The 13792-nt window shown below is 31.6% G+C and overlaps 1 protein-coding gene and 1 non-coding gene across 3 annotated transcripts in view; one reads left to right on the top strand and one right to left on the bottom strand.

Annotated features, from left to right (window-relative positions):
• The window catches only part of Rngtt (RNA guanylyltransferase and 5'-phosphatase), a 217301-nt gene that overhangs the window by 184828 nt on the left and 18681 nt on the right, over positions 1 to 13792 (bottom strand). For both annotated transcript variants that reach the window (XR_013425011.1, XM_005324717.5), the window contains exons 5-6: positions 6493 to 6568; positions 5004 to 5244 (exon numbers count right to left, since the gene is read on the bottom strand). Coding sequence is in view for 1 of the 2 variants with exons in the window: in XM_005324717.5 (XP_005324774.2) it covers positions 5004 to 5244; positions 6493 to 6568 (317 nt within the window). In the remaining variant the exon portion in view is untranslated. The remainder of the gene's footprint in view (positions 1 to 5003; positions 5245 to 6492; positions 6569 to 13792) is intronic.
• LOC120889416 (U6 spliceosomal RNA) lies at positions 7953 to 8055 on the top strand. The gene has a single exon (XR_005733310.1). It is a non-coding gene; the product is annotated as a U6 spliceosomal RNA (small nuclear RNA).

The raw sequence follows: 13792 nt of genomic DNA, 5'->3' as shown, positions 1-13792 counted from the left end.
AATATAATTAAGGAATAGGGCTGGGGATGTGGCTCAAGTGGTAGCGTGCTCACCCAGGGCATGCCCGCGGCGCTGGGTTCGATCCTCAGCACCACATACAAACAAAGATGTTGTGTCCACCGAAAACTAAAAAAAAATAAATATTAAAAAAAATTCTCTCTCTCTCTCTCTCTCTCTCTCGCTCTCTCTCAAAAAAAAAAAAATATATATATATATACATATATATATATGTATATATATATATATATATATATATAATTAAGGAATAAAAAGTATGATCTATAAGCTGTAAAGATCAACCTTTAGGCAAAGACTTGGCAACTCAATCCACTTGGGAAGGGAAAAATATATATATAATATTTGTCCACATACATCCATGTCATTCTAACAGAGTCCAAGTCCTTGTCAGTATACAGTGGTCTTACTTTCTGCCCTTAATTCCAAGTCACTTTTCATCATCATCTATCTTCTGTTTTATCTTCCTTAGATAACTAGACTTTAGAAAATTAGCAAGTTTGCCCTGAAAACACAAACACTACTACTTTTTTTTTAAGCAAACAATTAAAAGGACTAACAGGTAGGTAAAAGGATTAAATATTAAACAAAGTGGTGCTTGCTCAAAATATTACCACATAAATATTCCAAGTAAATTCACTAAGTCTATGCAGATGAACAAATTCAATATTTTTAATTTAACAAAGCAAATAAGTACTGAGAATCAGTATAGATTTAACTACTGAGTTTAATTTTAAAAATAATAATCCCAACCATGTAGTAAATGTCTGTCATCCATTTATTTTACTTCTTCCTTAATCTATCCTACAATGCTTCAACTTCTTTTTTAGCTTCCTCTATTTTCTTCTTGTAATAATTATTAAGTGAAAAGAAAGGCAAATTAAGTCCAATAAAAATAGTATGCTGATTTTTATACACTATGATATTTAGTAACTTTAGGTTCACAAAATTTCCTGTTTATCATTACAAAAATTTCCTCTGACAAAAAATATCATTTTTATAGTATTCAATATGTAACAACTGCAAGGAAAATCACTAATTCTAAATTATAAACAGCAATGTCTTAAATCAGGAACTATTTTTTAACATACTATAATTAAACTTTAAAATCACTGACATTTATTTTCATTTTTCAATAAATTACTATTTCAGGTTGTGACAGTAAAGAAAAATCAAATGCAAAAAAAAATTATGTATCCTTAAAATGAAAGAAGTTATTTCATAAACAGTGTCCACCAGCCCTAAAATGAAAACTTGTAAGATTACCAAAAGAAAGACAAAAAGAAATAAATCATTCTTTCATGGGGAAATTCAGGAATTTATTATATAAGATGAGGGTAATTTATATGTGAGAGACATCTGTGTATGTATGTGCACATATGTATATGTATGTGTTTACAAGTATGTATATGTAGTAAGCACATTTTACAAATGAGGAAAATACCTTAATGGTTTTATTCAAAGAAAAGATCTCAGACATCAGTTCAAAGGAGTAAACAATAATTTTAAGTTATACTCTTGAAATTGAATAATGGCATATGCTCAAAAGATAAAGAGGAATCTTAGTAATATAAGAACAAACATAGCACAAGCATCACTGTTATAAATCCCAGAAATCACTGTAAGAATTCCATTACTTCAAATTATAGTATCAACTTAAGAATTTAAAAAAGAGAACATTTTTTAACAAAAAATAAAGTCTCAAACCAAAATAACATCATTATGTCAAGAGATGTTAGCTATAAAATAATTAATCAGTCTTGGCTCGCCTGTATTAATTATCTCCAACCTCAGATGGAAATAAAATGTAAATGAAAGCTTTTCCAACCATGAATTATTTGCCAATTAATTACATTATACTTCTCATTGCTGTCAACCATGTCAACTACTGTTGACATCACCTACAATTCAACCCTCCAGTCACCTTTCCTTTTTTTAGTTGTATATAAACACAATGCCTTTACTTCATGTACTTTTTAATGTGATGCTGAGGATGGAACCCAGTGAATAGTCAGTACAAATGTGCAGCAGATTTAACAGGACTTGCTAGCAAAATTGGCCCCTATAGGAATCTAACTTTCAGTGTTCTCAGTTAACTAACAAGGGTTAACCATGCTAAGATTATTTATGTCAACAATACAGTTTATGCTAAACAAATGCTTTCCTTCTGAGATCCTGGCATTTTGGTACCTGCTTAAACAACCAAGACGTCAAAAAAACCCTAGTAACGGAACATCTTAAAAATCCCAGGAGAGAAACATATCTCCCTCCCTGCCCCTCTCCTCCCCCCCCCTCACACACTCACACACACACACACACACACACACACACACACACACACACACACAGCTACAGAAAGAGTAAGCTTGAAATAATTCTTCATGGGAAGGAAACAGTGTAAGAAAGCCAGCACATGGACTCCTTCAGACTGCACTTGTCTTTGTTCCTAATGATTCCACTGTATATCTTCAGTACATTACTGTAATAAATCTAAGCTATGAGTACAACAATAATAGGTTCCTTCATTCCTAGCAAATCCCCAAAAGTGGGATAGTACTAAGGACATCAACACAACTGTCTCCACTTTCTTACTCTCCATTTATTAGCTTCGTAAAATCACTACTCTGACCCAGCTAAAATCACCACAAAAAATAATCCTAAGATATTTTCTATCCTTATTTTGTCTTCCTTGTGACATTTCATACTTTAAATCACTCACTACATAATTATTTTTAATTCATTATATATATTTTAACTCCAAACTACTTTTCATATTTGACATTTCTTTGTCCTTTTGTGCTGCATCCTGGAAAATTTTTCTTTAGGAGATGGGGCGGTTACTGGAGATTGAACCCAGGGACACTTTACCACTGAGCCACATTCCTCCATTTTTATTTTGAAACAAGGTCTCAATAAATTGCTGAGGTTGGCCTCAAACTTACAGTACACTTTTTATCAGCCTCCAGAGATGCTGGATTATAGGTGTGCATTACTACATCTGGCCCTAGAAGAATTTCTTAGTTAGATCCTCCAGTTTAATCATTTCCTCTTCAGCCAATTTCATTCTGCTATGCAGTCTACCTAGCTTTTTTTTTTTAATCTTATCATTTCCAAGATCACTAATTGGGGGTTCTTCTAATAGTCTGCATTATTTTATGAACTGACATTGTTTGCTTTATCACTGAGTTTTCCTCTGGTGTTAACTACTAAGAATAGGCTAGTTCTGTATGAAGAGGAGAAAGGAAGAGGGAGGAGGAGGAAACAGTAAGACCCCAGTAAAAAATGAAGCTCAAATACATTTATGTTAAAGAGAGGAAAGGGGGAGATCCAAAAGAGAATACATATACAAATGCACAGAAAAATTAGTATAGAAGGATAACCAAAGAGCAGAGAGTAATTTTTAACTCTACATACTACTAGATATTTGAATTTTTATTTTCAAATAGAGCTTATCTTCGTGTCATTTGAATTTTAAAATTAAATAAATGGGGAAATTCTTCAATAAAAATGCTAGTGGTTAATATAAAAGTTGAAGGATAGTAAGTTTTTTAGTTTTTAAACTTTCTTTAATATAACTATATTGCTTTTGAAGTAAAAGCAAATAATTCTAATATTTATAAATTATGGCTTGAAATGAGGGGGAAAATAAATCAAAATACTACATAAAGCTATAGAATTTTTTCGTAACTCTGCTTCTAGAAGTATAAGCACAAACACTGTCAAAAATTATCATTCCAGGGGCTGATGCTGGGGCTCAGTGGCGGAGTGCTTGCCTAGCATGTGTGAGGCACTGGGTTCGATCCTTAGCACTATAGACAAAAATAAATAAAATAAAGGCATGCCGTCCATCTACAACTCCAAAACAATTAAAAAAAAAAAAAATCATTCCATGCCAGGTGAGGTAGCAAAGCCTTTAATCCAGCGACTCAGGAGGCTGAAGCAGTAGGATCGAAAATTCAAAGCCAGACTCAGCAAATGTGGGATGCTAAGCAACAGTGAAACCCTGTCTCTAAATAAAATACTAAATAGGGCTGGGGATGTAATTCAGTGGTCTGGTTCCCCAAGTTCAATCACTGGTACCAAAAAAAATTTACATTACTCACCATCAAACCAAACTTAATTGCATTCTCCAAAATGGAAGAAAGATGTGTGCTTTGACAATGGCAAGCCAGTACATAGACTAATTTTGCAGGTACGAGAGGCTGGACAAAACACTAAAAATGCCTGAAGATATAAGAGAATTTGAAAGGCAGTAAGGACCTGAAGGGTCAAGAACTCTAAGGGAAGAAAAACCAAAGAGGTAAGTCAGACCTCAACACAATTTTTCCTCTCTAGGATTTTTCTCCAGAAGCACTGTTAACAGATTACCTCTCAACTAATGTCTAAAGAGTTCAATCCCTGATTAAGTCAATGCTCTCTGCTCTTAATCCTTATAGGAACAAAAATAAATCCTCTCTGAAAGAAAATCAGAACCTCAAATTATGCCCATAGTTTCTCATAAAAAATATCTAATAATTCAATCAAAAATACTAAGTATGAAAAAAATTACAATTGGCAAGTAATCAAAAGGACACCAAAAGAAAAACTAACAAAGATCCTATAGGAGATCCACACTTTCTTTATCTGACAGCTGGGCATAGTGGGGGACATCTGTAATCCCATATGTAAAAGAATTTTAACTATGTAACAACTTAAAGCATTAGTAAAAAATCTTGCTAAATATTTGGTTGGAATTTCATAGCACTTTATTAAAAAATAGTAAATTTTTATTTTAATATCTAAGATTTATTTGGTTTACCTAAGAAATTTAAATAAGATGAATTTTCATAACTGCAATTTTTCTCTTAGAAGGCATACTCGTAGCTATTAAAAACCTTTAGAAATTTTCAGATACAAACCTATCTAAAGAAATATGGCTACCATGCCATTTTTCCTAAATCTCAAAAAGTTTATAAGAAGGTTAAGAATGTAAGATTTTTAAACATTACCAATTTTAACCGTTCTTTTCTCCTCTTGCCAAAGGAAGCACTTGACCCAGGTTCTGATTCCTTTTTTCCATCCTCATCTTCATCTTCATCTTCATCATCCTCAAAACACCAATCTGGCAATAAAGGTGGTGGTGGTGCTTCCTCTATATCACCATAGCGACGAAAAAGTTCCTTCAAATAATCACCCTTATAAATTCCTGGTGGTCTGGCTTGGGCAAAAGTAGCAACTGCTGCTTCAATACTACGGAAAACAAACGCCACGCAATGTCCTCACTATTCTCCATTTGTTCAGACTTATCAAAACTTACTTATATTAATCAAGACATCACAAAGGATAATAGAAGTTTATAAAATGGATAAACTATACTCTTTACCCTCTAAGCATTCAAGAATTAAGGGATAAATTCATTCTGAAATAGTTTTAATATAAGGCATACTGACAATTCCTCAATTCTAAAAGTACATTTCTATAAGCACATTAAAGATATGAGTAAGAGGTCTGGAGTTGTGGCTCAGAGGTAGAGCACTTGCATAACATATGCGAGGCCCTGTTTCAATCCTCAGCACCACATAAAAATAAATAAAGATATTGCATCCAACTACAACTAAAAAATAAATAATAAAAAAAAGATGTGGGTAAAGTCACTGAAGAATTTCAATAAATTTTTAAAGGTTAAAGTCTTACTCTAACAGAAGACAGCAGTCAACATTGTATAATAATGTGAACAAAAATAAAACATGTTGTTTTTCAGGAATTTCTGAAAGACTCAGGCACTGAGAATGCAGGTCATGAGAGAAAGTCTGGGGTTACTGTACAGTTTCTCAATGGCCAGAAAGCACAGGAGGATGTATAAAATGGAATAAGCACAATGAGATGTGTATTTTGGCTCATTATATTCAAAAAAGGACCTACTATGTAAAAGGCTTTATAAACATAAATAATGACAATCAGTCAATGAGAAAATTCAATTAGTAATATCTTATTCTCTTTAAAATTTTAGGTAACTAATGTTCTAATCTCTCTAAAATATATGTTTCTCTAAAAAATATATGATACAAACAACTGATGCTCAATAAGGATATACTGAGTGGTTTAAATGAAATCCTATTCCAAAAAGATTTCCTTCATATAATATTATAATTTGTTCCTAGTACTTAACAGCTATACAAAAGACACTATTTAGAAGGGAAATAACAACAGCAATTTCCAAAGCTGAGTATAAACACAAAATATTGAAAAAAATCTATCTCTGATAATTCTATGAGAAAAAAACATGGAAATGTAAATACATAATTTATGGAATTTGTAATCACTCAACTAATGTGCCACTTAATACAAAACAAGCAGGTTAATCTAAAGATTAATCATATTCAAAATGAAAAACATTTCAAATTATATTAATCATGAGCTCAAAAAACTTGACAATATAATATGCTACAATTAAAATATCAATAAAAATTTTTATCAATTATAACAAGATACAAATACCTCCAATCCATCTTCTCCACCAAAAAGGCACATATGAGGAAACCAGTGCGATTGAAACCATGGGTACAATGAACACCTAACAAAATAAATTAACTTGGTTAAAATTTAATAAATCACAGCAGAGGCTACATTTTGCTTTAAAATTCCAAATTGTTATCAAAACAATTCAGTTATTTTATAAAATTACACTGTACATTTAAAAAGCTTGAAATACATTCTCTTATAATTTAGTAACTTTTCAGTTCAAGTTGCTTAGAATCTAATTTACAGCATAGGCTAGAAGTTTAAATGTAATACATTGGTTTACTGATTTAAAATTGTCTCTAGGGTATAAGTATAAAGTATCTTATATAAGGAGTTATTTTCAAATTCAAAAGGACTCACACAAACACACATAAGAAACCTCTATTCCACATATTCTGGAAAAAATTTTCCAGCCCTTATAATCAATGACAAGCATATGAAAGATAGAAATCATGTATTTTTTTTAAATCCAGAAACTAGAGCAAAACCAAGAAACTAATGGAAATATAAATTCATCTGAAGGTTGATACTAGAAATCATTCAAAGTGACTTGACACAGAAAATAATTAACTGATGAAGATATAGTATAATAAAAATAAAACTAGCCTGAAGTTTTCTAGAAGCCAATTTGCTTATAGTCTTTCAAAGTAAATTTTTAGAAGAAAGAAACTTAGGGTGAAAAGGAAACTTGATTTTCTGAAATCATCTTTTAGGACATATTCAAAATTATTTTAACTACTTATACAATAGTTTGGTGGATATTACTAACATGAAAACATTGCTGCCAGGTTAAATGACCCTTGAAGATCTCAAAATAAAGTTTTTCCTGTAATATCTGGGCTTTTTTGTTTGGTTGGTTGGTTAATTGTTTAAGATATTTCTTTTTTTTTTTTAATGGTCTTCCAAAAAAAGTAAACTTTCTCCTTTGATCTTTGTTAACCTTAGTTTTCTATTTAGGCAGAATTTAAATTTTAGTGAGAAAAGTTAAATAGTTTACTATTGCTTTTCATCTTTTCTCATTTTAATAAAAGAATGAATTTGGTTTCACAGATACAAATTATATACACTGTATATTAATAGTATTTCTATGGAAATAAATAACAAATGGAATCCATAAATAAAGTGAACACTCCCTTAAGAGTAAATTTTACCTCCCACCCAAATTTGTACTCTTCTCCTTTAAAGTTACTCCTCCTTTGTACATGTAAGAAAAAAAAAAAAATTCTCTGCATACACAGTTCATCTTAGAATGCAATCAAGCTCAAATATAGAAATAAACTAGCTAAAATTACTAAACTTCCAGAAGAAAAATCTTCACCATCTTAGAAAAGATTTCTTCAATAAAACATTTTTTAAAGTGTGAAATAATATGAAGTAATGATAAATTAGGTTATTTCAAAACAATAAATTTTGCTCCTTGAAAGATACCATAGGGCTTGCTTCAGCAGCACATACACTAAACCTGAAATGATACAGAGAAGATTAGCATGAATCCTGAGCAAGGATGACATGCAAATTCATGAAGCATTCCATATTTTTCTAGCCTATAACAGCTCTAAGTGTAAAAGAAATTATTCAGAGATACTCAAAAAAGAAGGAAAGAAAGGAGGAAACAAGGGAGCAACAGAGGGAAGGAAGGAGAGAAAGAAGGGGGAAGGAGGGAGGGTGGGAGGGAAAAGAAAAGATGCCATTAAGAAAATAAAAACATCAGCCCAGGGGCTGAGGTTGTGGCTCAGTGGTAGAGCGCTTGCCTGGCAAATGTGAGGCACTGGGTTAGATTCTCAGCACCGCATATAAATAAAATAAAGGTCCACTGACAACTAAAAAATACCTGAAAAGAAATCAGCCCCAGAAATATTTTCAATACATATAACTGGAAAAGAATACATAAGGAACATTTACAGGGCTGGGGGTGAAGCTCAGTGGTAGAGCAATTGCTTAGCATGCATTGCCCAGCATGCATAAGGCCCTGGATTCAATCCCCAAAAACATAAAAGGAAAAAAAAAAGAAGAAGAACTCTTACAGTTCTTTATTGCTTGTTAATTAAGACAGCATAATTTTTTTAAATCTATGCAAAAGATTTGAATATTCACTTTTTATAGAAAAAAAACATGCAAGACAAAAATGTACATGATTAACTACCAGAAAAATGCAAATTAAAGGTGTAATGAGACCTTACCATACATTCATTTGAACTGCTAAAATTAAAAAGACTAATCACATAAAATGTTTGTGAAGATGCAGAGAAATTGAAACCCTCATACACTGTTAATGAAAATGTAAAATGGCAAAATCACTTTGGAAAACAATTCGGCAATTACCAAAAAGTTAAACAAACACCTATAACAAGTGACCTACACATTCTGATCCTATTTAATGAATAAAAATAAAATGTCCATGAAAAGATTTGTACATAAAGTGCTCAGTAACACAAAGGCAAATGTCCAGAGTAATCTTATTGACAATGGCCAAAAACTGCCAACATCTCAAATGCCCCTTATCAGCAAAATATATATTCATCCAATGAATACTTAGGTAGATACAAAAAAAGAAAACTATTAATAAATGCAACAAGGATGATTTCAAAACCACTATGCTAAGTGAAAGAAGCCAGATAACAAGTACATATATAATTTCATTTCCAAAAAAATTCTAGAAAATGTGAACTAGCTTATAATGACAGAAAACAGAAAATGACTGCCTAATCTAAACCAAGAGAGAAGAGAGAATGGACACAAAGAAGAATGAAATGCAAACACTATGAATCATGACTGTGGTTTCATCAGCATCTTATATCCATCAACTCATCAAACTGGACATTTTTTTTAAATGCAATTTAATATATATAAATGATATCTCAATATGTCATCATTTTTTTAACTTGATGCTGGTTCTAGTCTGCAACTGGCATTAATAACATAATCCAAATGTTAGTATTTATCAATATTGTTCTCAGTGACTGACCTTACCAAAAAATAAATATAATAAACTTGGCCAGGCACAGTGGTCCATGCCTATAATCCCAGGTACTTGGAAGGTTGATGTAGGAAGATCACAAATTTAAGACTAGCCTCAGCAACTTAATAAGACACTGTCTTAAAAAATAGAAAGGGCTGAGAATGTAGCTCAGTAGCAAAGCAACCCTGGGTTAAATCCCCATTATGGACAAAAGAAAACAAAAAGTTATACATTTGATATATTTAAAAATGCACTGGTGTTGTGGCACTGAGTTCGATTCTCAGCACCCCATATAAATAAATAAAATAGATCCATTGACAACTAAAAAAATATATTTAAGGAAAAAAAAAGGAGCAATAACCAGGCTTAGTGGCACTCACCTGTAATCCCAGCAGCTTCCAAGACTGAAGCAGTGGGATCAAAAAGTTCAAAGCCAGCCTTAGCAAAAGCAAGGCACTAAACAACTCAGTGAGACCCTGTCTCTAAATAAAATACAAAACAGGGTTGGGGATGTGGCTCAATGGTCAAGTGCTCCTGAGTTCAATCCCCAGTACTTTAAAAAAAAAAAAAAAGAGCAACACAATATCACTGTCATCTCATTTCTATATTAAGGAAAGATTTCAAAAAAATTTTTAAAAAGGAAGAATTTCTTTCAACAAGATTTTTGTTACTTAAAAGCAAATTTGAAAACCACTATCAACAAAGAGCCAAATGATTAATTCCTATATCTATAAAAAAAACAGAAAATGATAATGATCATGAGTAATTTGAATAAAAATCTTTTTACTGAAAAACTCTCAATATATAAGGATATAAAGGAGTTGCAGAACTCCTTTATATCCTTGTATATTGGAACTATCTTCACAAAGGTAAATGTATGAATCAAAAATCACATATGGATTAAAATTTTAAAAATTTTAAAAGCACATATGGCAAACTATAAATAAATCAGAATGGCTAGAGCATGGGGTATAATAAGACAGTAATACCTAATGCAACTGGAGAGACTGAAAGGGTCCAAATCCTGAAGAAACCTGAGCACCATACTATAGAGATCATTAAAAATAATAGAAGAATACTGAGGAATTTTAAGCATGGAAATAAAAATTATCAGGCTTTACAAAAAGCCAGAATGGAGAGAACAACAATAAAGGCAAAGAAACCATTCCAGTAGTTAATGTGTGAAATGATAAGGATTTGACTGACAAGCCTTATGAAATGGGAGCATAAGAGAGACAGACTGAAGAGACATTTAAGGTTAAGACTCTGGAAGCTGAAGGGCAAATAACTGTCAAGATTGAGAGAAAAGATACATTACCAGTCTTTGGTTTTTGACTTAAGTGACTGGTTGAACAGAGGTACCATTTAATAGGTTAGGAAATACAAGAATTTTATCAGTCTTACCAGTAAGACAATGAGTTCAACTTTCAAATATGATGAATTTAAGATTCTTATGGGCTTACAAGTAGCTGATAAAAACCTTCCAAGAAAGTTCTGGATGGAACTGTAGATTCAAGAATAATCATTAACAACTATAGAAGAGATGTGTGATATGGATAAGACCACTGAGAATGGATATGTAAAATTGCAAAATCAAGGATGGAATCTAAGGAAAACCAATCTTTCAAGAATAGGAAAAAGATAATCCATAAAAAAGAACTGAGAATGAATGGTCATGACCTTAACAAAACAAAGAGAACAGGGTCATACACACAGAGAAAAGAGGAAGTTTCAAGATATGGGTATTCACCTGTTTAAATGTCATATAATAATTAAAACTGAAAGTAGATTTAATTAAGAGTGCTGAAGAACAAATCCAGACTGCAATGAAGTAAACAGATATAAATGGATCCAAGTACAGATTCTTTCAGGGTCGGCCGAGACTAAACTGTGGCTCAGTAGTAGATACACACCACTGTGGTGGGGAGCGGGGTGGGAGAGGCAACACATATGACACTCTGCTGAGGGATGGGGAACTGCAAACAGGAAGAAAGGCCTGGGTAGGAGCTACCAAACAAGATATTTAGATGTGTTTACAGGCTAAGGAAAGAACCTAGTTAAGTAACAAATGTTAACAATAAAATTGAATTATTCAACTCAAGTTTCTGAACGGAAAAGATGAAAAATGAAAACCATCTTTGAACAGAAAGATCCTTTAAAAATAAATATCTATCATCATAAAATTCTATTAAATTCCATTATCTCTGTTGCCTTAATTTTTTTTAATTTGTTTTAGTTACACATGACAGTATAATGACCTTGACATATCATACATTTGAATCAGATGGGATATCATATCTCATTTTTCTGAGTATACAGGTTGCAGAATCACATTGGTCATGCATTCACATATATACTGTTCACATATATATTTTTTTAAATGTCCTCGATAATCACAGAGCCAAGTATGATGGCACATGCCTATAAATCCAGGTGAAGCAGGAAGACCATAAATTCCAGGCCAACATTAGTAAATTAGCAAGGCCCTAAACAACTTAGAGAGATCCTGCTATCTCAAAATAAAAAATAAAAAGGGCTGGAGATGTGGCTCAGTGGTTATACACCCCTGGGTTAAATCCCTTGTATCCAAAAATTAAAAAGTCACACAAAGATGTTAGCTATAAACAGATTTTTTTAATTCAACATGTATCTTAACCCAACATGTTAATATACCTCATATTTTCAAGCCAACTTTTAAGCCACAAGTATTTCAACATTAGATGTGTTTCAAAAAAAATACTATGGCTTTTGTATCCAGTTTTCACTCTAGCAAGATTAACTAAATATTTTGAGTAGAAAATGTAAGAAAAAGTAATTCTTAATAATGTAAGAATCACTAAGTAATAAATCATGTGAAAGTGTATAATTTTTTAAAATACCATTCATTTCTCATTTAATAACTCTTTACTATGCAAATATAGTTTTAGTTCTAATGTTCAGTTCTCCATCAAAATACAGAGGACTAGAGTTTTAAAAGTAAGAAGTATGAAATTATAAAACCAACAAACTCTATAGAAAAAAAATGTGTGCACATGATGTAAAAAAATTCCATTAACTAAGTATACTACAAGCTTAAATATACCTTTTTTTTAATATTTTTTAGTTGTAGTTGTACATAATACCTTTTATTTTTATATGGTGCTGAGGATCAAACCCAGGGCCTTCCACATGCGAGGTGAGCACTCTACCACTGAACTACAACCTCAGCCCTTAAATAGATCTTTGATGTTAAAAAAATTTTCAGTTTTCATTTCATTATGAGAATGGGTCCACCTAGTGGCAAATAAGACATAGTTTAAAACTAAAGACTAGTTCACTATTAACAACTTCAAGGAAACTTCTTAATCAAATTTGACTTTATCTTCTAGTTAAGCTAATCAAATGAAATAAATTTATATACCACTTAAAATCAAATTAATGAAAGAAAAATTCCTCAGCCAAAAACTAAAACAATGAGGTAAAGCTATATATATGTATATGTTGGATACAGAAATATCAATTAGGGAGATGTGACTAGTAAAGAGCTGGTGGTGATATCTTCTTAAATAAAATCTGGTCTCAATATATACAACTTTCATTCTATCTCAATAGGCTGATAAATTTTTATGATAAAAAATACTACTTTTCCACTAAAAGCAAACAGTTTCCTTGGAGAAATCATTTACTCCAGGTCTAGAAAACATCTTTTACCAAAAAAATCAAAAGAAGCCATAAAAGATTGAAAACGTGATATCAAAAAGATACTACAAACATGAAAGGGCACCCACTGGCAGCAATCTGGATCTCCAAATAAATATTCACTGCAACTGACTTAAATACATCAATCATACAAAATTCATACTCCAAAATTAAAATTAATTGGTCATGACTGGAGACGGTTGTATTATCAATCCATTAATTTAAAATTGAGAAATAAAGAATCAAATACTTAACTTGCTTTTTCAGTACAAACTGCATTTCAAAATAACCAAGTTGTTGAAAAGAAATAGGTTTTCATCAAAGAATTCCAGCTAATACATAAAAATAATTTCAAAATATCATTTTTTAGATAATCAAGGAAATCTAAAATTAACTAGGTTTCAGATGGCATTAAGAAATGTATGTCTATTGTATCTGGTATAATAATTGCACGGTGATTACATAAAACCTGAAAGTCCTTAACAAAGACTCATACTGAAACATTTTTAGTGAACTGATATAGTATCTATGATTTCCTTTAAAATATTCAAAAAATGAATAAGGAAATGGAAGAAAAGATTAAAAAATTCATCAAATGATAATTTCTAAAGCTGAATAATGGCTACTTGGGTTTCATTT

This window comes from Ictidomys tridecemlineatus, chromosome 8, assembly GCF_052094955.1.
Source record: "Ictidomys tridecemlineatus isolate mIctTri1 chromosome 8, mIctTri1.hap1, whole genome shotgun sequence".
Classification (NCBI taxonomy): domain Eukaryota; kingdom Metazoa; phylum Chordata; class Mammalia; order Rodentia; family Sciuridae; genus Ictidomys; species Ictidomys tridecemlineatus.
Note: the sequence above shows the minus strand (reverse complement) of the source record. Positions and strands in the feature narration are given on the sequence as shown.